We start from the raw sequence: 22070 nt of genomic DNA on the forward strand, positions 1-22070 counted from the left end.
CTCTGCTCCTCCTCTCCCTCATCGTCCTCCTTCTCCTCCTCCTTTCCCTCATCTTCCTCATCATTTTCCTCTTCCTCCTCTTCTTCTTTCTCCTACTCCTCTCCCTCAGCTTCCTTCCTCTGCTCCTCCTCTCCCTCGTCTTCCTCCTTCTCCTCCTCCTTTCCCTCATCTTCCTCATCATTTTCCTCTTCCTCCTCTTCTTCTTTCTCCTACTCCTCTCCCTCATCTTCCTCCCTCTGCTCCTCCTCTCCCTCATCTTCCTCCTTCTCCTCCTCCTTTCCCTCATCTTCCTTAGATTTTTCCCCTTCAATCCTCCAACTCCTCATCATTTTCCTCTTCCTCCTCCTCTTCTTCTTCCTTCTTTTCCTCCTCTTCTTCTTCTCTGTCCTACTCCTCTCCCTCATCTTCTTTCTACTCCTCCTTTTCATAGTTTTCCTCTTCCTCCTCCTCTTCCTCCGGCCTCCTCCTCCAACTCCTCATCTTTTTCCTCATCCTCCTCGTCTTCTTCCTTCTTTTCCTCCTCCTCCTCAACCTGACACTTACCTAAGAACGTATCCAGTAGATTAACTTCTCTGAACATGAAATAGAAGAAAAATATATGACTTTGACAACGGACATTTTTATTACCTTTTTTTAAACACACACACACACACATACACCTACACACACATAACAAAAATAATATAAAAACGTAGATATATACTTTGTTCGCCTTCATTCCTTTCTACAAACTATACGAATTATATAACAAAAATACAATATTCCCTCTTTTCTATACACGATTCAACATTATTTAGTATACTTCTCATGAACAAGTAGCATTCTGAGGTGTGATATGCTTTCTGTTTAATGCTTAGGATAGACTATACAGACATATGTAGCCCTTGAAAATATAATGAAAAGCTAGTTGTGGGTATTTCCATTAGTTTTGTGACCCTGGTGGTAGTTTGACAAGGCTTCCTGTAACATGATCATAAAAAAAACACTCATGAAAACCCTTTGTAGCCTTTGAAAACGAAGCAAAGAAAGAGTTGTGGGTATCTCCATTGGTAGTTTTATGAGCCTGATGATAGTTTGACAAGGCTCCTGCAGATTGATCATAAAACACACTCATGATAACCCGACCTTTGAAAACTGTTGTGAGAGTCAAAGGGGATCAAGAATAAGGGCTTTGGTGTGTTTGGCTATACGTGGTAGAGAGTTCTTTGCATCCCTTGGTCTGGATCATAAGGGGGGGCAGAGGGTCCTGGGGCGCCGTAGCTGGGGGGCCGCTGGGGGTAGCCATGGGGGGCGCCGTCCCTGGGTTGCTGGGCCCGGCTGTTGACGCGAGGCATTTGCTCTGAAACAGGTGAAGAGGCAGCCAGGTGAGAGAAACGATTAGGCAGCTGTGGGATTAGTTTATTGCTTTTTTATGAGTATGTATCAGAGTTAGAATAGCACATTTGTACGTTGATATGAATTAGTAAACAATGATGTGAAAAAGATATTGTGGGATTAATTTATTGCTTTTTTTTATTTTATGAGTATGTATCAGAGTTAGAATAGCACATTTGCACGTTGATATGAATTAGTAAACAATGATGTGAAAGGATATTGTGGGATTAGTTTTATAGCACAGTTTTTCTATAGCATATTTGTACGTTGATATGAATTAGTAAACAATGATGTGAAAAGATATTGTGGGATTAGTTTTATAGCACAGTTTTTCTATAGCACATTTGTACGTTGATATGAATTAGTAAACAATGATGTGAAAAGATATTGTGGGATTAGTTTTATAGCACAGTTTTTCTATAGCATATTTGTACGTTAATATGAATTAGTAAACAGTAATGTGAAAAATATATTGTGGGATTAGTTTTATAGCACAGTTTTTCTATAGCACATGTGAATGTTGATATGAATTAGTAAACAATGTGAAAATATATTGTGGGATTAGTTTTATAGCACAGTTTTTCTATAGCATATTTGTACGTTGATATGAATTAGTAAACAATGATGTGAAAAATATATTGTGGGATTAGTTTTATAGCAGTTTTTCTATAGCACATTTGTACGTTGATATGAATTAGAAGACAATGATGTGAAAAGATATAGCACATTTGTACGTTGATATGAATTAGAAGACAATGATGTGAAAAGATATTGTGGGATTAGTTTTATAGCACAGTTTTTCTATAGCAAATTTGCACGTTGATGTGAATTAGTAAACAGTAATGTGAAAAGATATTGTGGGATTAATTTTATAGCACAGGTTATCTATTCTTTTATGAGTAGGTATATATGCATCAATGTTTAAAGAGCACATTTGTACGTTTTTTTTTATGACTTAAGAAAACAATAATGCGAAAAAGGATACTGTGGGATTATAATTAGTATACATTGTCTTTTTGTGTCTCCATGTTATGAGTTTGTATCACAGTCTAAAAACCACATTTGTACGTTGATATGACTTACAAAACAATAATGCGAAAAAGATATTGTGGGTTCTTAGTTTTCTTTTATGGGTTTGTGTCAAAGTCAGAATAGCACATTTGTACGTTTTATATGACTTAGAAAATAATAGTGTGAAAAGGATACTGCGGAATTAGAATTAGTGTACATTTTTTCTGTTTCTCTAGGTTATGTGTTTGTATCAAAGTTAAAAAAAAAAAGCACATTTGTACGTTCATATGACTGAAAACAATAATGTGAAGATGATATGGTGCAAAATGGCGCTCCTTAATTAGTATGAGAAAATTACCAAGATTTTTTGTGTCTGAGAACTGAGCGTAGTAGAAGTACAATATTTCCCGTCATTTTTTACTACGAACTCTTAAGGCAACCATGACCCCATTTTCCCTTAGTTTTAGAGTAGCCCCCCTTAAAACCTCACCCCCGGTAACCCGAACCCCATTTTCTTTCAGTACCTCTTCCATTAAACCAGTGTTCTCTCTATCAACATCCCCTGACTTAAAACAAAATCCTAACCCTTATTTATTTATCTCAAGAATATGTAAATGTATATGTTTTAATTTTAAGGCAACCCCCCCCCCCCCTTAATATCACAGAAAATGACCACCACTACAGTACCGCAATCAGCTGTTTAAAGAGCCACTACCTGACAGCCCTGTGAGTGTGGGGAGTGTAGGGAGGTGGTGTGGTGGGGAGAGGTGATAGTAGGGAAGGGAAGGGGAGAGAAAGTGGGGAGAAGTGAAGGAAGGGTGTAGGGAAGGGAAGGGAAGAGGAGAGAAGGTGTGTGGGAGGGGAGGATTGTGTAGTGGGGGGAGTAAAGAAGTGGAGGAGAATGAAAGAGTGGTGGTGGGTGTATTGGGAGGGTGTAGAGGGGAGAATCAGCCGTATAAGTTAGCCTACTATACATTTCAGCGGCGGACAAACGCTGTTTTTCGCAAATATCTCCTAAACGAGTCGTTGGATCAGTATGATATATCACACTACAATTAAATTCCGGGACCTATTCTTATGCTAAACATCCCATATTACTATATGTGTTATTGAGGAGTTGAAAAAATAAATAAAATAACACGAACGCGTCATGTTGACGCATTCAAAGGAAAGTCTCCCCCCCCCAACACCCTCCCCCAACCTAACCACATCCTTACCCTTTCCCTCTCCCCCCTTCTCGCCCTCAGAAATCATTATTTATTTTTGACTCACCACCACACCAACCTACTAACCCGGATATACCCCGGACCATATTTATTATTGGCAATATGTGTTTGTTAGTGGTTTATTTGTTAGGAATTTGGGGCAATGCAATGGGAATGCCTTGTACCCTGCCTCTGCTTAAGCCTACAGCCCGAGCTGGGAAGCGAGGGAAGAGGAGTAGAGGGGAGGGTGGAGGGGGAAGAGGGAGGGGGGGATGTGGGGATATTGGGGAGGTGCGGAAGTACCTGGGGGGGGGTCGTGAGGGGTGGTTGGGTTAGGGGCGTTCCCCACAATGTCGACATTCTGTATAACACCTAGATATGATGTATAATTCCTTAGATAGTCTTAATATTAATACATTATAATATATGTTATATCAGTGGTATATAGTCCATATTATAGTCCGGGTAAGTAAAAAGTAGGTGGTGAAATGAGGTAAAGGTAATATATTAATGATGCAGCGAGATTCCGTCGTAGTTCAGTATAACGTGTACTATGTTGAGTATTTTCATTATAGAGCACCACAAAATATATGACCTTTGATATTCTTTTTGTATTTTTTTTTTTTTTTACAGCAAAGGAGACAGCTCAAGGGCACAAAAAAAAACAATAATGGAAAAAAAAGCCCGCTACTTAATGCTGCTCCTAGATTCCAATAAGGACACACCGTAACAGAATAATATAAACTTTCAACCCGGCCATATATACCCTTAACGCTACCGCATAACGACACCACTACTAAAATAAAAACACAAAAACAAAGTATAAAGCACCAATATCAGTCTTTGGTTTACTATGATTTGCCTCAATTATACTTTCCACGCTGTTACTGAAATCTATCATCCTGTTTTCCCTAATTCGTAACTCAGAGACAAGGCAGGCAGACTTACGGACAACACGAAACTCCATTATAAGTGCCAACCCGTTAAAGTCATGTAGAGATAACGGGAAATAATGTAAAATAAGTTAATGAGAATGGAGACTAGTGGTTCTGTGTAGGATAGGGAAAGCCGGGTCATTAGGCAAGAGGTCTTCGGAGGACACAGACGGGGAGCGAAGGGGGAAGAGGGATGTATTGAAACTTAACCCTCCCTTCAGTGTAACGTCTATATACGTCTCGGACAACTTTCGGCGTTTCCATTTCTTCCTTTTGGTTCTGTGGCCCGCTATGGTATGTCTATCCAGGGGTTTGGTTCGCGTATTTCTGTCTAACGCTTCATTCTTCGGGGTTATGGTTAAGTCTGCCGTGTCATGGTGGAGTTTGTTTTTATTTGTGATCCCGTTGGTGAGGGTGATTGGGTTTGTCTTTGAGGGGTGTTGGGGTTCCTTAGGATTTAGCAACACGGGTGACGCCTTTGAGATCTGGGGTAAGTCTTCGGTATTGCTCATGGTTGCTTTGATGCTGTATTCTTTTCCTTCGGCATTTGCTTCACTTCTGTTCGAGACGTGCGAAAAGGAATTATGTTTTGTTTCGTTGTGAAGAGTTTGGGACGACCTACTAGTAGCTCTCCCTTCCTTCATGTTCCTCCACTGGTCGTTCCAATAATAAGCCGGTAGCTCGCCCCTCTCATCCCCATCCCCCTTCAGAACACTATTCGATATATATGAAGTTGCTCTGCGTTTGTAGAAGGGAACAGAGACCCCGCCGAACATGAGCTTATCCGTCTGCGCCCCTTGGAGGATTAGCGCATCATCATCATCATCATCTGAGCCAGTGTAGATTTGTAGGTGTGTTCGGTTCATGGTTTGGGTGTAGAGGATCGGTGAGGGGTGATGGAGTGACTGCGGCGGGAGGAAGTTAGGGAGGGAGGTGCTACGGAGGTGTGCTGTGTAGGGGCGCGTTGTGTCTGTGGGTGGTGTGACTGTAGGGATGTGTACCGAGGATTGTGCTTTGAGTATTAGCGTTGGGGTAGAAGCTAAGGGTAAGTCCATATCGTTAGTGACATCTGGGAATGACAGGGGCATGTAACCACCATTATCTGGGTAGGGGCGTGGGGTGTCTGTTGGTGATGTGGGTGTGGGGATGTGTACCGAGGGATGTGCTTTGTGTATTAGCGTTGGGGTAGAAGCTAAGGGTGAGTGGTTATCGATTCTGGCTTCTGGGAACAGGAACATGTGACCACCATTCTCTGGGTAGGGGCGTGGGGTGACTGTGAGTGATATGGGTGTGGGGATGTGTACCGAGGGATGTGCTTCGTGTATTAGCGTTGGGGTAGAAGCTAAGGGTAAGTCCGTATCGATTCTGGCTTCTGAGATCGACAGGGACATATGACCACCATCACTACCACTCTCACTACTGACCACAAGAAAGTCCTGTTCATACTTACGTTGGCCGGCGCCGGGAGGTCCGCGTTTCAACGTGAAGTCATAGTCCGGGGCGGGGTCCAAGGGCCTCCTGGGGTGGCTGGGCTGGATGCGGGTGGAGGAGAATCGTCTGAGGGCGGGGTGCGGCGCCTGGGTGCGGTCAGCCCTCACAGAGTCATGCCGTCGGGGAAAGCCTCCTGTCTTGTCGTACCCGTCGCTAGGGAAGTAGGGGCCGGCCAGAGGAGAGGGTATGCTCAAGGGCCCCCCAATAAGGTCCTCGGGCAAGGCGGAGTGTGCCCTCATGCCCTCCACGTCCGTCGGGTCGTTGGGGCGGAAGGCGGGGTTGAGGTAGCTGAAGGGACGCAGCTCATGTGGCGCCGCGGGCTTCTTGGGCACCGGCGGCCTGCGGGAGGGAACACGTAGGGCCGGAACTGTTAATGCGTGGAAGGGGTGTGTTTTAAGGCTCCGAATGTCTCTCTCATGCTGCTTAGTGTGTTTTAAGGGATCTGTGTAACAATACTAGTAGCTAAATTATATAATGTAGTTCCAAACGGGTCTTGCAAGATATACCGGTGATTTACACATTATCCATAATTCTATCTTTTCTCTCATGATCAACTGGACATCCTGTTTCAATACATCAAAAGTTTCCTCCTGCTATAAAGGCTAATCAAGAGGTGGATCAGGATCTACTGGTGCTGCTTACCTTAATGCCGCCAAACTTTGGGCAATCGTAAGCATGTTAAGGGATAGATCAAGGTGTTGGTTAGTGATCTTTATTGTCCACTAAGGTTACAGAGCCTTCACAAAGGTACACAGAAGAAATATTAAAAAATCATAAATTTTATGAATATTAGAGTAATGTGAACACATCAATACTGTACTAAATAGTCACAGAAATCAAAGCATTATATTGTAAACAAATCACAGGTGCACATGCCAAATTATAACTCATTTACTGAATATAGAATCATATCAGCCATAAATCAGAATGCTGGTGCTACAACATTATTACCATCATTAATGTAACCTGCTTCATGTGATCAGCAAAATATTTCAGAACCATCCACTCAGCAAAGACATCAACCGTACCTCTAAAATTTAAAGAGTGGCAGTTGATAAAATTATTGGTAATAGATGCCTGAACCGGCCACAAGTCCCTTAATAACAAAGCCCTGAATAGCCTTGCCTGATGAACACATACAGTAAATGAACCACAGCAACGCCTCGACAAGTAGTTGGTAACACTGACACTCATGAGCCCACGCTGATATAGGTATAATATGGAACTCACTGCACACTGACTACAGACCCAGGAGAGAGAGAGAGAGAGAGAGAGAGAGAGAGAGAGAGAGAGAGAGAGAGAGAGATCGTGGAATATGTGAATTTGCATCGAGACGCCAGATACCGCAAGAAATCTGATAGTACGGTACAGTTGCCTCGAAAATGATCGATTATCTAATAAGAGCAATAGCTGCGCGTGGCCCCGGTGCTCATCTCCGTCTCACTGGCCCTTAACCCTTTTCATATTCGTGTTTATGGTCTGATTCACTTTATTGGCTAACTGTACATGATAAAGAGGGAATAGAGAGAAGGAAGATAGAAAGAAGGAATAGAAGGAAGGGAAAGGAAGAGGAGGGAAGGGAAGAATGGGAAGGGAAAAATAAGGGAGGGAAGAGAAAGGAAAGTGAGGAGAGGAAAGAGATGGGAAGAAAAGGAAAGGAAAAAATGGGAAGGGAAAGGAAGGAAAGGGAAGGAGGAGGAAAAGGAAGAGAAGGGGGGAAAGGGAAGGGAAGGAAAGTAAAGTGAAGGAAACGAAAGAAAAGGGAAATAAAGGATAGGAAAGGAAAGGAAAGGGAAGGGAGGAGAAGGATAGGGATGGTAAGAGAAGGATGGGAACGAGAGGGAAGGGAAGGAAAGGATAGGAAAGGAAAGGATAGGAAAGGAAAGGAAAGGAAAGGAAGGATAGGGAAGGGAGAGGGATGGTAAGAAAAGGAATGAAAGGGGAAGGGAACGAAAGGGAAGGGAAGGGAAGGAAAGGAAAGGAAAGGAAAAGAAAGGAAAGGAAAAGGGAGGAGAAAGATAGGGAAAGGAGAGGGATGGTAAGAGGAAGAAGGAAAGGACAGGAAAGGGAAGGGAAGTAATGGTGAGGAAAGGAAAGGAAAAGAAAGAGAAGGGAAGGGAGGAGAAGGATAGGGAAGGGAGAGGGATGGTAAGAGAAGGAAGGAAAGGGCAGGGAAGAGAACGAAAGGAGAGGAAAGGAAAGGAAAAGGAAGAGAAGGAAAAGGAACGGAAGGGTAGGGAAGGGAGAGGGATGGTAAGAGAAGGAAGGGAAGGGCAGGGAAGGGAACGAAAGGGAAGGCAAGGAAAGGAAGGGAAGGGAAGGGCAGCAGGAGGAGGAGGATGACGATGACTCACGGTATCTTGCGCATCTCCACGCCTCCTCCCTGATGCTGATGCTGATGCTGATACTGCTGCTGCTGCTCCCGCTTCTGGTATTCCTCCGCCATCTGCGCCTTCGCCCGCGCCTCCGCCGCAGCCTCCGCCCTCTGAAGTTCCTCCTGGTGCGCCTTCGCCATTTTCTGCGTACAAATTGAACCAGGTTATGTTCGCCTATTAGTACGCGGTCTTAACATTAGTACTCGTGTTGTGAGGAAAGGATATCCGGTGCTTTTTCTTTCTTTTTTTATGTGAATGGATGCAGCTTAAGGGGAGAAAAGGGAAAAAAGCAAAAAAAAAAACTGACGCTGCCCCTGCAAATAGTCGATAGATAGATAGAAAGAGGGTCAAAATCATATGGGGAGGTTTTTTTTTTTTTTTTTTCACAACAAAGGAGACAGCTCAAGGGCACAAAAAAAGGAAACAATAATATAAAAAAAAAGCCCGCTACTCGATACTCTCCTCTTGAAGGCGTTTAAGTCGTAGGCAGGAGGAGATAGAGACAGACAAAGGAAGGCTGAAGTATGAAAGTGAGTCAGTTCAGTCAATCAGTCAGTCAGTCAATCAGTCAGTCAGTCAATCAGTCAATCAGTCAGTCAGTCAATCAGTCAGTTCAGTCAATCAGTCAATCAGTCAGTCTGTCAATCAGTCAGTTCAGTCAATCAGTCAGTCAGTCAATCAGTCAGTTCAGTCAATCAGTCAGTTAGTCAATCAGTCAGTCAGTCAATCAGTCAGTCTGTCAATCAGTCAGTTCAGTCAATCAGTCAGTCAGTCAATCAGTCGCTCGGCCCGTCACACATTCATCTTTCCCTGTCCCTTCCGCTCGCACATACCTCTCTCTGCCGCGCCTGCTTGCTCCTCTTGTGGCGGGATTTGCAGAAGGCGTTGAAGGCGCTGGCGAACTCGGACATGTTAAGGAAGAAGATGAGGAAGAGGCGGAAGTAGAGGGCGAGGATCCAGAACATGGCGCTCTTGTAGCCCTTCGAGTCCACCGTCTGGGGAGGGGGATTAGAACCGAAGCCATTATTGCACGATGTTTCATATTGTGCCTTCTAATGGGTTGGTTCCCTCTACAATGTGATATAGGTTCTTGCCAATGTCCTTGTTGAATCTGAGTTTATCCAGCTTCAACCCATTGCGACATGTCCTACCCTCCTCTCTTACCACCAGAACCCTGTCAGTAACTTGGCACCCTATATTATAATTTGGCTCTCCATATTGTAACTTGGCACCCCATATTGTAACTTGGCACCCCATATTGTAACTTGGCACTCTATATTGTAACTTGGCTCTCCATATTGTAACTTGGCACCCCATATTGTAACTTGGCACCCCATATTGTAACTTGGCTCTCCATATTGTAACTTGGCACCCCATATTGTAACTTGGCACCCCATATTGTAACTTGGCACTCCATATTGTAGCTTGGCACCCCATATTGTAACTTAATGGCATATTGTAACTTGGCACCCCATATTGTAACTTGGCACACCATATTGTAACTTAACTTATATTGTAACTTGGCACCCCATATTGTAACTTGGCACCCCATATTGTAACTTGGCACCCCATATTGTAACTTGGCACTCCATATTGTAACTTGGCACCCCATATTGTAACTTGGCACCCCATATTGTAACTTGGCACCCCATATTGTAACTTGGCACCCCATATTGTAACTTGGCACTCCAATATTGTAACTTGGCACCCCATATTGTAACTTGGCAGTTCAGAATTGTAACTTGGCACTCCAGAATTGTAGCTTGGCACCCCATATTGTAACTTGGCACCCCATATTGTAACTTGGCACCCCATATTGTAACTTGGCACTCCAGAATTGTAGCTTGGCACCCCATATTGTAACTTGGCACTCCAGAATTGTACCTTAGCTCTTTACCTTGCCTCTCAGTATCACTTACCGTAACCCTTCATCTACTTGCAAACATCGATTAAGTCTCCTCGCACCCTTCGCCTCTCCAGAGAATAAACAGTGTGACACTCTATAATCAGGTTTACCAATCGGAATTATTTTTATCATAGACACACTTGGTAAAGGTAACAAATATAGCAGCACTCACCGCCAAGTCTAAAGGCTACACATAGGCTATTATACATTATAAGTGAAATCGCATTGCATCAAAGGTCATAACAACACACGCGTCTCTACTCACCACCAGGTCCGTGATGCAGAAGGCGGAGACCGTTATGTCCATCACCATGATCGCCGTGGACACCAGCAGCCATGGTATGTAGTAACCCCACTTCTTCCGGGCGTTACCTGTGGCACCCCAAATGGCACTGTTAATAGTTGGCACTCCATATTATAACTTGGCACCCCATATTGTAACTTGGCACTCCATATTGTAACTTGGCACCCCATATTGTAACTTGGCACTCCATATTGTAACTTTGCACTCCGTATTGTAACTTGGCACCCCATATTGTAACTTGGCACTCCATATTGTAACTTGGCACTCCATATTGTAACTTGGCACTCCATATTGTAACTTGGCACTCCGTATTGTAACTTGGCACCCCATATTGTAACTTAGCTCTCCATATTGTAAGTTTGCACTCCATATTGTAACTTGGCACTCCGTATTGTAACTTGGCACTCCATATTGTAACTTGGCACTCCGTATTGTAAGTTGGCACCCCATAATGTAACTTGGCACCCCATATTGTAACTTGGCACTATTTTGTAACTTGGCACTCCATATATTATAACTATGGGAATGTAAACAACTTTTTTTTTATATTGTGGTAATATTCTTGTGGGGTTTTTTTTCGCCTAAATAAAAACCGCAAGTCAGTTCGTTTTATGTGATGTCGTTTATTTAGTCTGTTAATTAGTTTATGGATTAATTAACGTGTTTTCTGTTTAGTTATTGCACCACGTTACGAAACTATCCCCCCCCTCTGTCTCTCTCTCTCTCTCTCTCTCTCTCTCTCTCTCTCTCTCTCTCTCTCTCTCTCTCTCTCTCTCTCTCTCTCTCTCATTTAGTCAGTCTGTCATTCATAAGTTCTGAATTAACGCGGAAATTTCTCAATCATTGCATCACCTTACAAAACTACCCCCCCCCCTCCCCCCCCTCTCTCTCTCTCTCTCTCTCACCGTATATCAGGATCAGGCCGGTGACGATCCAGGCTGTGTGGAGGCCGAGGTAGGTCGTCTGGTAGATGTAGTTGTCATGGGGCGTCGTGAGGGACCTCTCGTCGTCAGAAAGAGCGAACACGTAGTCAGAGTTGTTGGTTGTAGCCCACCAGGGAATGTGGTGGCCCTGCTTTATGCACGAGTCTTCGTCTATTTGGGGAGAGAGGAGGGGGGGAGGTTGATTAAGTTTAACGTTGTTCCCCCTTAAAAAATATATTCAACAAAGAAAATGTGAGGTACGTACCTACTTTCTATCTTGACCTTTATAGTGAAAAGAATAAGAAAAGCAACTGAAAGACAGAATTGGGTCGATTAGATTTAGTGTTGTCCCCCTTTAAAGAATATATGTGACAAAGAAAATGGGAAATGATGATGCCTACTAAGGTTGCATAAATATATAAAAAGAACTAAGAATAAACACACCAGAGAGCCACATGAACAAGGACACTAACAGAATGAAAGAATAAAGGAATAATAAATGAAAGTAATCCCTTGAAATACTCACCGAAGAAGTAGAAGCGCCAAAACTTGTCGAATCCGAGCGCGACTTCACTGGGCGGCGCGATGGCACATTTGTACATGCACATAAAGACGATGTTGAGGACCGCGAACGCCACCGCCTCAATCTGTTATAGTAGTGATAGTAGTAGTAGTAGTAGTAGTAGTAGTAGTAGTAGTAGTTGTAGTAGTAGTAGTAGTAGCTGTAATAGTAGTAGTTGGAGTTGCTACCATTCATACTTGTCTCGTCGTTCCCTTTCTATCTTGTTAATTGAAAAGAACGAGTGTGATATGAAGAAACTAACTTGATAAGGATGAAGTAATAGTATGTGATGAGTGTTGTGTTCTGTAAGCGATGCATCTGTTCAATTAGAAATGTTTCGTGTTATCGGAAGGAAAATAAATGTGGTGTCCAGCATATTTTTTTTTTTTCAGGGTTAAGGAATCAGATCAAGGGACGAAAATACATATAAAAAGACCCTTAAAACCTCATGACCTCTCTTTCCCACCCCAAACCCCTTATAACCTTACATAACTTCTTTCTCTCCCTCCTTAAACCTCTCCTAACCTCATATGACCTTAATCTCTGCTCCTATAAAGAGAGTAGAAATGAATGGTCAGAAAAGAGATCAGTATCGAATGGCGAGGTGTCTTGATTATTTATTTATTTATTTATTTATTTATTTATTTATTTTTTACAGCAAGGGAGACAGCAAAAGGGCGACAAAACAAAAACAAAAAAGACAAAAAAAAGCCCGCTAGGCGCCGCTCCCCTCTTGAAAAGTCACTTATACAACTGTTATAGAGTGAGATCGAGCTGTTTACTGTGAAAAACGAGAAAAGCTGTATTATACTGAGGGAGCTTTATATATATATCTCTAAGCTATATAACGGCTGTAATGAATATCTCTGTTCGAATAACAGCTTTGCCTCGCTAGCCTCGTTTGGCATAGGCCTACTATTAAATTTGTTGAGATGGAAAAGTCGAAATGTAGTCGAAAAAAAAATAAGTAGTGTGTGTGGATCACTGTTTATAAGTGATGGACCAAACACATGATTAGGAACCACCAAAAATATACCCATCGAGTAAAATGAGTAAAAAAAAGATAAATAAATAGTTCACAAGCGCCTTTTTATTTATTCTTATTATCTTATTTTATTTATTTCTATTTCTATTTTATTTCTTTTTTTTACCATAGCGCAATGAACATCTCTCTAAAACGCATTATTATGAAACCAGAGCCAATTATTTTAACGCTTCATGCACCCACATGCTTTTTTTGGTTCGATCGTCTGTTCTTTCTCCCGACTTCACCGCCCCGAGTAAGCGATGAACAGACATGAGTTATCGCGAGCATATCAAGGAAGTGAATCTCCTGGAAGTCCCAATCATCTTCCCTATCTGCCACACGCGATAAGAGAGAGAGAGAGAGAGAGAGAGAGAGAGAGAGAGAGAGAGAGAGAGAGAGGGTAAGATTGATTCATTTAAAAACAAGCTCGACCGCCACTTCCTTCAACTTGATAGTCACTAAAGTAGAAATGCAAAGTCTTGGTGATATTTGATTTAACATGAATGCAATTAAGTCTGCACCATCGGGTCTGTGTGGTCTGAATAACTATATATTTTTCCACTCCACTCCTTCCTCTTATTCCCATTTTCCACTCCCTTCGATCTTCTCAATGTTCTAATCCACTCCTATCCACTTCCTCCTCTACCTCCTCTCCCTCTCGTCCTCTTTTCAATTTCTTCCCTGACTGACTGACTGATTGATTGTTGATTGACTGAAACTTTTTATCAGAGAACCACGTAAACAAGTATACCAGTAAACATTACCCCTTAAATAACAGAAAACAAGTGTAAACATAATCCCTTGCCGCATAAACCCACATTGAGCAGTCAGATATAATGCTTGATATTGATAAGGATGTGAAATATATATGTGTCCCCTCAAGCCGACCTCTTACGTCACGAGATAAAGAATGACGCAAGACCTCTCTCTCTCTCTCTCTCTCTCTCTCTCTCTCTCTCTCTCTCTCTCTCTCTCTCTCTCTCTTCTGCGGTAGACAAAAAAAAAAAACTACTCACGCTGGTCACGATGGCGGAGATGTAGGTCAGCTTGTAGGGGTCACAGAAGCAGCGGGAACAGATACCCATGGTGGTGGTGGTGGTGGTGGTGGTGGTAGGGAAGAGTTATGGTGTGTGTGTGTGTGTGTGTGTGTGTGTGTGTGTGTGTGTTTTAGCTTGTGTTGTGTCTTCCGTCCTCCTCCTCCACCTACTTGTTCTCCTTCCTTTCCTACTTCCTCGTTCTCTTCCTCTTCTTCTTCTTCTTCTTCTTCCTCTTGGGGCTCTAGGAAAAGTGTCGTCGTGATTGTCATTCTATCTTCACACTCTTATATTATCAATCAATCTTGTCATTCTCTCTTCACATTTCTATTATCAATCAGTCATTCTTATCTTACGTTCTGTTGTCAGGAATCGCTCTTTTCATTAGGTCGAGGAGCCTAAGATGGAATTCGGGAACATATGCTTCATTATTTGCGTGACTCATTTCTGTTATCATTCGTATTATCTTTAGTGTTAGTTTTTTACCCCCTCGTTTGATATGTCTTTGTAATTGGGTCGGACTGGATGTTATTTTCATTTCCTGGGTATTTCCAAGTGAATATTTGAGCCTGGGGGTTGGGATGGCATGTTCCTCCCATCTCCTTTGTTGTTTACTTGCAAAAACTATCAATCACTCAATCATTCTGCAGTTTCTCGTCTTCATAGTATGGTAAGGTATAAGATGTACGACAGGATTTCTATATATCGCCATCTTTGTGCCACTGCAATAACCAAATGATATCGTGACACATGAGATTTATGGTAAAGACTTAAAATATCACTATATACGTGCAACTGCAATAACTAGATAACACAGACAAGCGTATGAACAGAATTAACAATGAACCAAAACATGTATTCTCCCTTCTCCCTTGTTGTTTACCTGCAACAATAAACTATCAATCAATCAATCAACTCACAACAAATTACGTTTACGAATAATGAGAAACCGAAGACAAACATCGAACTCAACCATATGGAGGCAAAGAAAACATTACACGACGTCACACGCATAATATAGCCACGAAAAGCGATAATAGGGTTGTTAAGGTTAATGAACAGCACCAACTTGGATACGTGAGCTATTTACCAAGAGGAGACTGCAGCCGGGTAGTGGATGGCCCCCTTTTCTACCTCTTCGGATGGGGCACTAAAGAACACGAGCTTCCTTCCCTGCCACCTCACAACCACTGCTCTTGTCCCACTATCACGAGGCGCCCCAATTACACAGCGTAAAATATTGATCAGTTTATCTCTCCTTATCGCAAGCCCCCTCCGTTGTTATCGTAAGACCGGCAGCTTCGCGAGGTTAGAATGCGTGAAGATCTTGGGTCGTAATGCTTGAAGGAGGGGGTAATAATAGGGTTAGGTGAGGTTTGGGGGGGGGGGGGGTCCGCGCGTGGCCTCTGTGCGTTGATCAGTCTCTTTTGGCCTTTGAGAGGGTAATGGGGGCTGTCTGACGTGTTGATATGTGATGGAGAGATAAGGAAGACTGAAGTGCTTTTCTTTTTTTCTTTCTTGGACGTACAGGAAGACTGGCATGGTATTTCGGGGAGAGAGAGAGAGAGAGAGAGAGAGAGAGAGAGAGAGAGAGAGAGAGAGAGAGAGAGAGAGAGAGAGAGAGAGAGAGAGAGAGAGACCTGTAAATTAACTGCACAATGCAAGATGTAAAATAAAGAAAGAAGAGAGAAATGCATTCAAGCAGACATTTGATCCAAAAAGTGTGGAATGGCATATGTGTGTGTGTGTGAGAGAGAGAGAGAGAGAGAGAGAGAGAGAGAGAGAGAGAGAGAGAGAGAGAGAGAGAGAGAGAGAGATTCACAACAGGAAATACTGGAGTATAAATATATTGTCTATGTCATAATACAATATCCATTTCTCATCAGCTTATCTAACAACACACACACACACACACACACACATAGTTGTCAGCTGTTTAATTGACACTGTACAAAAACTTGTATATATAGTATATCATACTAGGTAATGAAACCAAATTTTCAGTAAATAAAAATATTTGTATTGAGCAAGTACTTGCATACAGTTGCATGATATTTCACATTAATGCAAATACAGTAAGTTTAAGTTACGACATTCAGCAGGTCATGGATTAAGTTAGCAAATACACAAATGGTTTACAAATGCCCTGAGGTGCTTTGAACAAGACAGTACAGAGGCCATCACTCCGCACGTTGGGAAGAAACAGACAATCCTTCCATGAGTGTTTCAACGCGCGCCTCAGCACAAACACACCTGTGCGTGTGGGAAAGTAACCAAAGTGAATAACATGCTGGTGCTGTGTGATGCACAAGTTTTAATTTATAGTTAGAAATTAATGCAGTAAAACCACTGGCACCATTTTCCATCCTCTACTACAAGGACACTTGATATCTTATACAACTTATGTCTAATTATTTTCTGAAGTATTCCATGAGTAGAGAAAGATAGGATAATTCTTGAGTATTTCTAAGCTGCCTTGGTGCAGGAGAGCCTGGCTAGGGTGGCTGCATCTTGGCCCTGAGGCTGGCGCTGGCCCCCAGGATGTTGTGCCTGGCAGAAGGGGAGCTGATGCCCAGGTCCCTGAGGTCAGCATCAGAAAGCTCCAGGAAGGCATCAAGGTCCACCTCCTGCTCCAGGAACAACTCAAGGTACTGATCAAGGGACAGCTTTTGTAGCACTTCCGCCAGCTGCCCCGACCCCAGGCTTAGGGTGAGGGAGGTCAAGGGGCTGCGACTGGCCTCCGCCTGCTCTGCCCCAACCACCTCAGGAACCAAGGTGGAGGTGGACCGGGAGGATTTGGAGGACTTGGAAGACTTTGATGACTTAGAGGACTTGGAGGAGGTGACAGTCTTGAGTGAGGAACCCCCTGAGCCTCCACTATCCAAGGAGGAGACCAGCTCCTCATTCTCACTCTTCCTCAGGGGATGCTCACGGCTGTGGCGGATGTGTCCTCCCTTCACCTTCAGCAGGCCACCCAAGCTCCGTGCCTCACCTGAATGACAGTTTTCATGAAGGAAGTTATAGAATGGGTTACCAAGCACAGCACGCCAAGCATTATTACTCGCCTTGCAAAGTTCGGTCATTACTCAACATGCTGTCTGGACTTAAGTCAGTGCCCTCCACTAGACAGTAAAGTATCAAAAGCATGAATATTTGATCATGCTGCAACAGTTCCTTACATCCCCATACCTTCAGCTCTGTACTTGCCTGAGGACTGGGGGCTGGTGCCTGAGAGGGAGGAGCCTGGGGATGACCCTCCGCTGGCCATGCTCCACTTGAGAAGCCTGGAGTTGGTGGCATGGCGGGGCGGCTCCAGGGTTCCCTTGGGTATAATCTTGCAGCCGGGACGCATGGCCTTGGGCATCAGGTTGGGCTTGACGTTTGTTGAGATGTGGGGCGGCACCATGTGCTTCAGGGTCTCATACACACGGATGCTGTTGGCCCCAAAGTCCTGAGGGAAAGGTGAAAATTCTCAGCAAGCAGCACAGAAATGGCAACTGAAATCAAGGCCAGCAAGCCACCACAGACACATATGAAGCTAAAATGTTTGACTGAAGGAAAATGAGATGAGGCAGTCAGCCACAAGTCTTATAGCAAATCACAATTCTTGGCGTGTGATGGAATGGATGGCAGACTTTTCTTTCTAAGCACAACATCAAGGCATTGTGGTACATTAGCCTACCATGACAGGTGGCAATCGTGTCTCCTGCTGCAGTATGGGGTCGTAATGTATGGGAGTGAGGGGGAGCATCGGGCCGAGGTCTCCAGGGTTGTCTGGCTCAGGGGACGGTGGCAGCCGGTGGTGTTTCACTCTGTTAAACCTGTCAAGAGATGATCATTCACATCACATTGAAAGGAATTATGATGTCTTTGCTTCCATATGGCTAAGTTTGATGTTTGTCTCCGGATTCTCATTATTCGTAAACATAATTTGTTGTGAGGTGAATACATGTTTTGGTTCATTGTTAATTTTGTTCATATGCTTGATTGTGTTATCTGGTTATTGCACTGTGGCTCATGCCTCAGGGAGGATCTTAGTACAAACAGCAGACAACACTAGTGAGCCCCTTGGGAGGCAGCAACACACACTTGTTGGAGACTCTGTTCCACCAGTGTTTGAGGCCCAGCTTGGTGCCGTCAGGGTGGTCTCTGGATGCCTGGGCACTGGTGGGCATGGACCCGAGACCCAGCGAGCTCATCTGTGAGGGTTGTGGTGTTGTAACACTTTAGAGGATGTCATCCATGTTACTATGAAAACTTATGAGAGTAAAAATGTTAAATAATGCTCTTGAAAATTCACTACCATTTTTAACATTTATTTTTTCTATCTTACCTTACTTACTTGAAGTTCAGCAGCAAAAAAGACAAATTTGGAGGTTTAGTATGAGTTACTACATCTAGCTGTTCTACTAGATAGGAGTAATTTGTATGAAAAGTCTATAACAGATAGCAGTGATTTTATCTGTACAATACTAAATACATACCTGGGCCTCCACAAACACGTGCATCATGTCTGTGTCGAGCATTTCACTGGCAAAGTCGTAGGCTGTGTAGCCTCGGTGGGTGACCTTGCCAATGTCCGCACCACACTGCACCAGGAACCTGGCAATGCCAGTCTGTCTGAAGAATGATGAGTAAATGAGCACAGACATAACAGATGTCTTCACAGGTGGACATAATAAAACAAGTCATAAAAATAGACTAAAGTTAAACCTGAAAGTGTACAAGACTGACATATGCAAGCCTGTTATACAGCCTTTCAAACTGAATGACACCAACAAACAAGCTGTACACCCTTGCCTCATAGGGTACACACATGCCCACCTGTGGTAGATGGCCTGCATGAGGGCGGTCCAGCCATTCTTGTGGTCCTGGGCGTCCAGAGGAGACCCATACTGAACCAGCACCTGGACCACCTGCTTGTGCCCCATCATGGCCGCCACCATCAGAGGCGTGGCACCATCAGCCGTGGCAAACTGGCACTGATTTGGGTCTGTCAAGAGTATTTCCTGTACCGCCTTCAGGTCACCGCGGCGTGAGGCGTCCATGATGTCACACAGCGCACCTGCAGTCACGAGGGTTAGGGTGCTGGCTGTGGCAGTTACATAACTAAAAATCACAAGAACTCAAATAACCAATGAAGCAGAGAATATGGGGTGACATGAGGCTGCTGGCCGGCAAGAAGTTGTAAGTTTACCCTTTTTCTTGTGGTGACTCGTCCTCTCATTAAGGCATTTAGAGATGTCCGGCCTGTTACAAATAGTGGCCACATCCAGAGCTGTGATTTCACAAGCACTTAGGGCATTGGGGTCAGCCCCTCGGTCCAGCAGGATCTGTGCCGTGGACAAGTTACCACCAGCAGCGCTGAACATCAGGGGAGTGATTCCTGGAGGGGTTGCCAAACAACACTTTTACGCATTACACATATACTAATAATGACAATGGTGCACATGTACAGTTGGCAAAAAAAGTATCGACCACCCTTGAGTCTTTGGAATAGAAGATGAGCAAAATCTGTAGACACAGTGCTGTGTTGGTACAGTGGGTATTAATGGGTAGCCATTTATACCTGTACTAATGGGTAGCCATTTATACCTACCTAACCAACACAGCACCATGGCTATAGACTTCGCTCTGATTCTGTTCCAAAGACCCATGGGTGTACGATGCTTCTTTTGCCGACTGAACGTGTGTAAATATCTATATGACTGTTAGTGGACATAAACACCCACGTATGGAAGTTACCAGTCTTGGGCGTGGCCTTGTTGGCATTGACCCCCTTGTCGAGGTAGAGGCGCACCACAGCATCATTCCCGTGCTGTGCCGCGATCATCAGCGGCGTCACCTGACATGTGGCGATGGAGGGTTCAGGGTTGTAGTCGGCGCCAGCGTCAATCAGTGCCCTTATGGTGCCCATGTGCCCACTGACAGAGGCAAGCATCAGTGCTGTCATGCCTGGGGGTATCAGACCAATAAAGAAAATCAATCAAGGGTTAAGACAAGCAGAAAAAGTAACACCTTGCCTGGTAAAAATATAGTAGTCAACCTAAAGATAAACCAATTAACTAAGTCATATTACCAATATAACAGCAGGACATTAACTTACTAGACTGTTAGAAATACTTGTTCATTGTATTTTTTTACCATTTGCACTGTAAATGATTCTTCATAACCCTTCTGTGTCCTACAAAATATCTGAACAACAAATATTCTACTGACCCAGCCTATTGCACTTGTCCACAGTGGCGCCGGCCTGGAGCAACAGCGTCACCACCTGCATATGGCCGTGCCTGGCGGCCTGCATGAGGGGCGTCCATCCTAGGCTGTTGGTTGTCTCATAGTCTGCCTGGCTGTCCAGCAGGAAGGACACCAGCACCACATGGTCATTGGCAGCAGCAATGTGCAAGGCTGTGTTGTTGTCATGGTCGGGGCAGTCCACGCCAATACCTGTTGGGGTTGACTGGGATAATCACACTGAAGGAAGGAAGATGATTGCTGTGTCCACCAAAACTGTCAGGTAAATTTGTATCTTTTGTCTGCAAGTGTGGGTTTTATTCACACCTGTTGGGGTTATCAAAACATCTGACTGAAGAAAATATTTATCATCGTTAACTAACACAAGTTATGCATGTTTAAGAGTTTCATTATTATTAACACAAAAGGTAGTTATCAAATTTCTTTACAGGTTAACCACCATGTTCTTTGTCTTCTAACCAATCTTAAGCCCATGAGTTTCAACTTTTATACACTGGCACGGCTGCATCACTGTATACCTTTTGTGTGTACTGGCAGGAAGGGCTGCACGGTGCCCACGACACTCACCAGCACTGACGGTGGCCTGCACGATGCTCAGGTCCCCTTGCTCGGCGGCGCGGTGGAAGGCCTGCACCGGGTCTTCATCCATCTTGTCCCTCAAGTTGTGACGTCCCACGCTTCGCCGGCATCCATTTACTGGTCAACCCTCAAGGAGAAGAGGAACAGCCTGCAGGAAGTGTCATAAACTTGGGCGTGCATCTAGGTTTTTATGTTTATTCCAAAAAAGTATTATTCACACTAGAAGAGTAAAACATTTGGAGACTATAATTCTTGAAGGTCGTAAGGGCACAGACTCCCAATTTTGGGGTAACATATATATAATCACCAATCTTTTCATGACCCTAAGGAAACCCCCCTTTAGGGAAGTGTGTGGCTTTGACATATACCTTGAGGTCATTAAAAGACAGGTAAATAATTATAGGAGCAATCCCCAGTGCCCAGTGCCCGAGGTGTGTTGGGGCAGCGCGGGCCCTTATCAGTGCGGGGGCGGGGAGGGTGCCAGGGTGGTAGCAGTGGCCTGTGCACCATGACCCGCGGCGCACAGGTGTCCCAGGTGTCCCCGTGGGTGGTGCCGGCCAGGGTCAGGTCAGGTCACCGGGGGCCGCGCCGTGAGTCCCGTGGCCGAGGGTTTGTTTTGATCTTGGAGGCACCCAGAGACCGCGGGGCCATACAAGGATTTATGGGTCCTTATAAGATTAACAAGATCACCCAGTCAGCTTGCAAGGATGTTAATTACTTTATATCTTACCTAGAGCGAGAAAGAAAATGGATAGTGCAGTTGCTTTTCCTGACAGCTACCACGGGAGCCCCCTACAGACGACTTTTGTTAGCCCTGTGAACTATATACCTCTTATGATAGAAAAGTGAATGTTACATTATTTTTAGCCTTGGAAGCAGTGGTCTAATATCTGTCTAAAGACCTCTTCTATTTAGAACTGTATCTCTTGCTAAATACGAGTTTCTATTTCCCTAACTATTAATATCTGGCAGTCTTGTGATAGATAGTGGAATATTACATTAGTCTTTGAAGCTGTGGTCTAACCCTCTATCCCTCTATCTATCTTTTTATGCCCGTATCTATCTATCTCTTGTTAAATACGAGTTTAT

The 22070-nt window shown here is 43.9% G+C and overlaps 2 protein-coding genes across 3 annotated transcripts; both read right to left on the reverse strand.

Annotated features, from left to right (window-relative positions):
- Window positions 1-599: 599 nt before the first annotated feature.
- On the reverse strand, window positions 600-15390 carry LOC127003438 (uncharacterized). The gene is made up of 9 exons (XM_050870138.1): window positions 15238-15390; window positions 14130-14391; window positions 12051-12171; window positions 11507-11695; window positions 10563-10669; window positions 9225-9386; window positions 8371-8534; window positions 5976-6355; window positions 600-1339 (listed from the first exon to the last, which is right to left on the reverse strand). Exons 2-9 carry the CDS (start codon window positions 14196-14198, stop codon window positions 1185-1187), a joined length of 1347 nt encoding a protein of 448 aa, XP_050726095.1. The 5' UTR covers window positions 14199-14391; window positions 15238-15390; the 3' UTR covers window positions 600-1184.
- A 743-nt stretch (window positions 15391-16133) lies between these two features.
- Window positions 16134-22058, reverse strand: LOC127003442 (ankyrin repeat and SAM domain-containing protein 6-like). Of its 2 annotated transcripts, none has more exons than XM_050870143.1 (11): window positions 21350-22058; window positions 20970-21108; window positions 20367-20594; window positions 19893-20102; window positions 19345-19533; window positions 18972-19212; window positions 18632-18767; window positions 18237-18346; window positions 17830-17968; window positions 17355-17598; window positions 16134-17139 (listed from the first exon to the last, which is right to left on the reverse strand). In XM_050870143.1, exons 2-11 carry the CDS (start codon window positions 21049-21051, stop codon window positions 16643-16645), a joined length of 2076 nt encoding a protein of 691 aa, XP_050726100.1. In that variant the 5' UTR covers window positions 21052-21108; window positions 21350-22058; the 3' UTR covers window positions 16134-16642. The 2 variants fall into 2 exon arrangements, with proteins under 2 accessions (XP_050726100.1, XP_050726099.1); XM_050870142.1 differs by having other exon boundaries at window positions 20970-21129.
- Window positions 22059-22070: the final 12 nt, after the last annotated feature.

This window comes from Eriocheir sinensis, chromosome 25, assembly GCF_024679095.1.
Source record: "Eriocheir sinensis breed Jianghai 21 chromosome 25, ASM2467909v1, whole genome shotgun sequence".
Taxonomy (NCBI): domain Eukaryota; kingdom Metazoa; phylum Arthropoda; class Malacostraca; order Decapoda; family Varunidae; genus Eriocheir; species Eriocheir sinensis.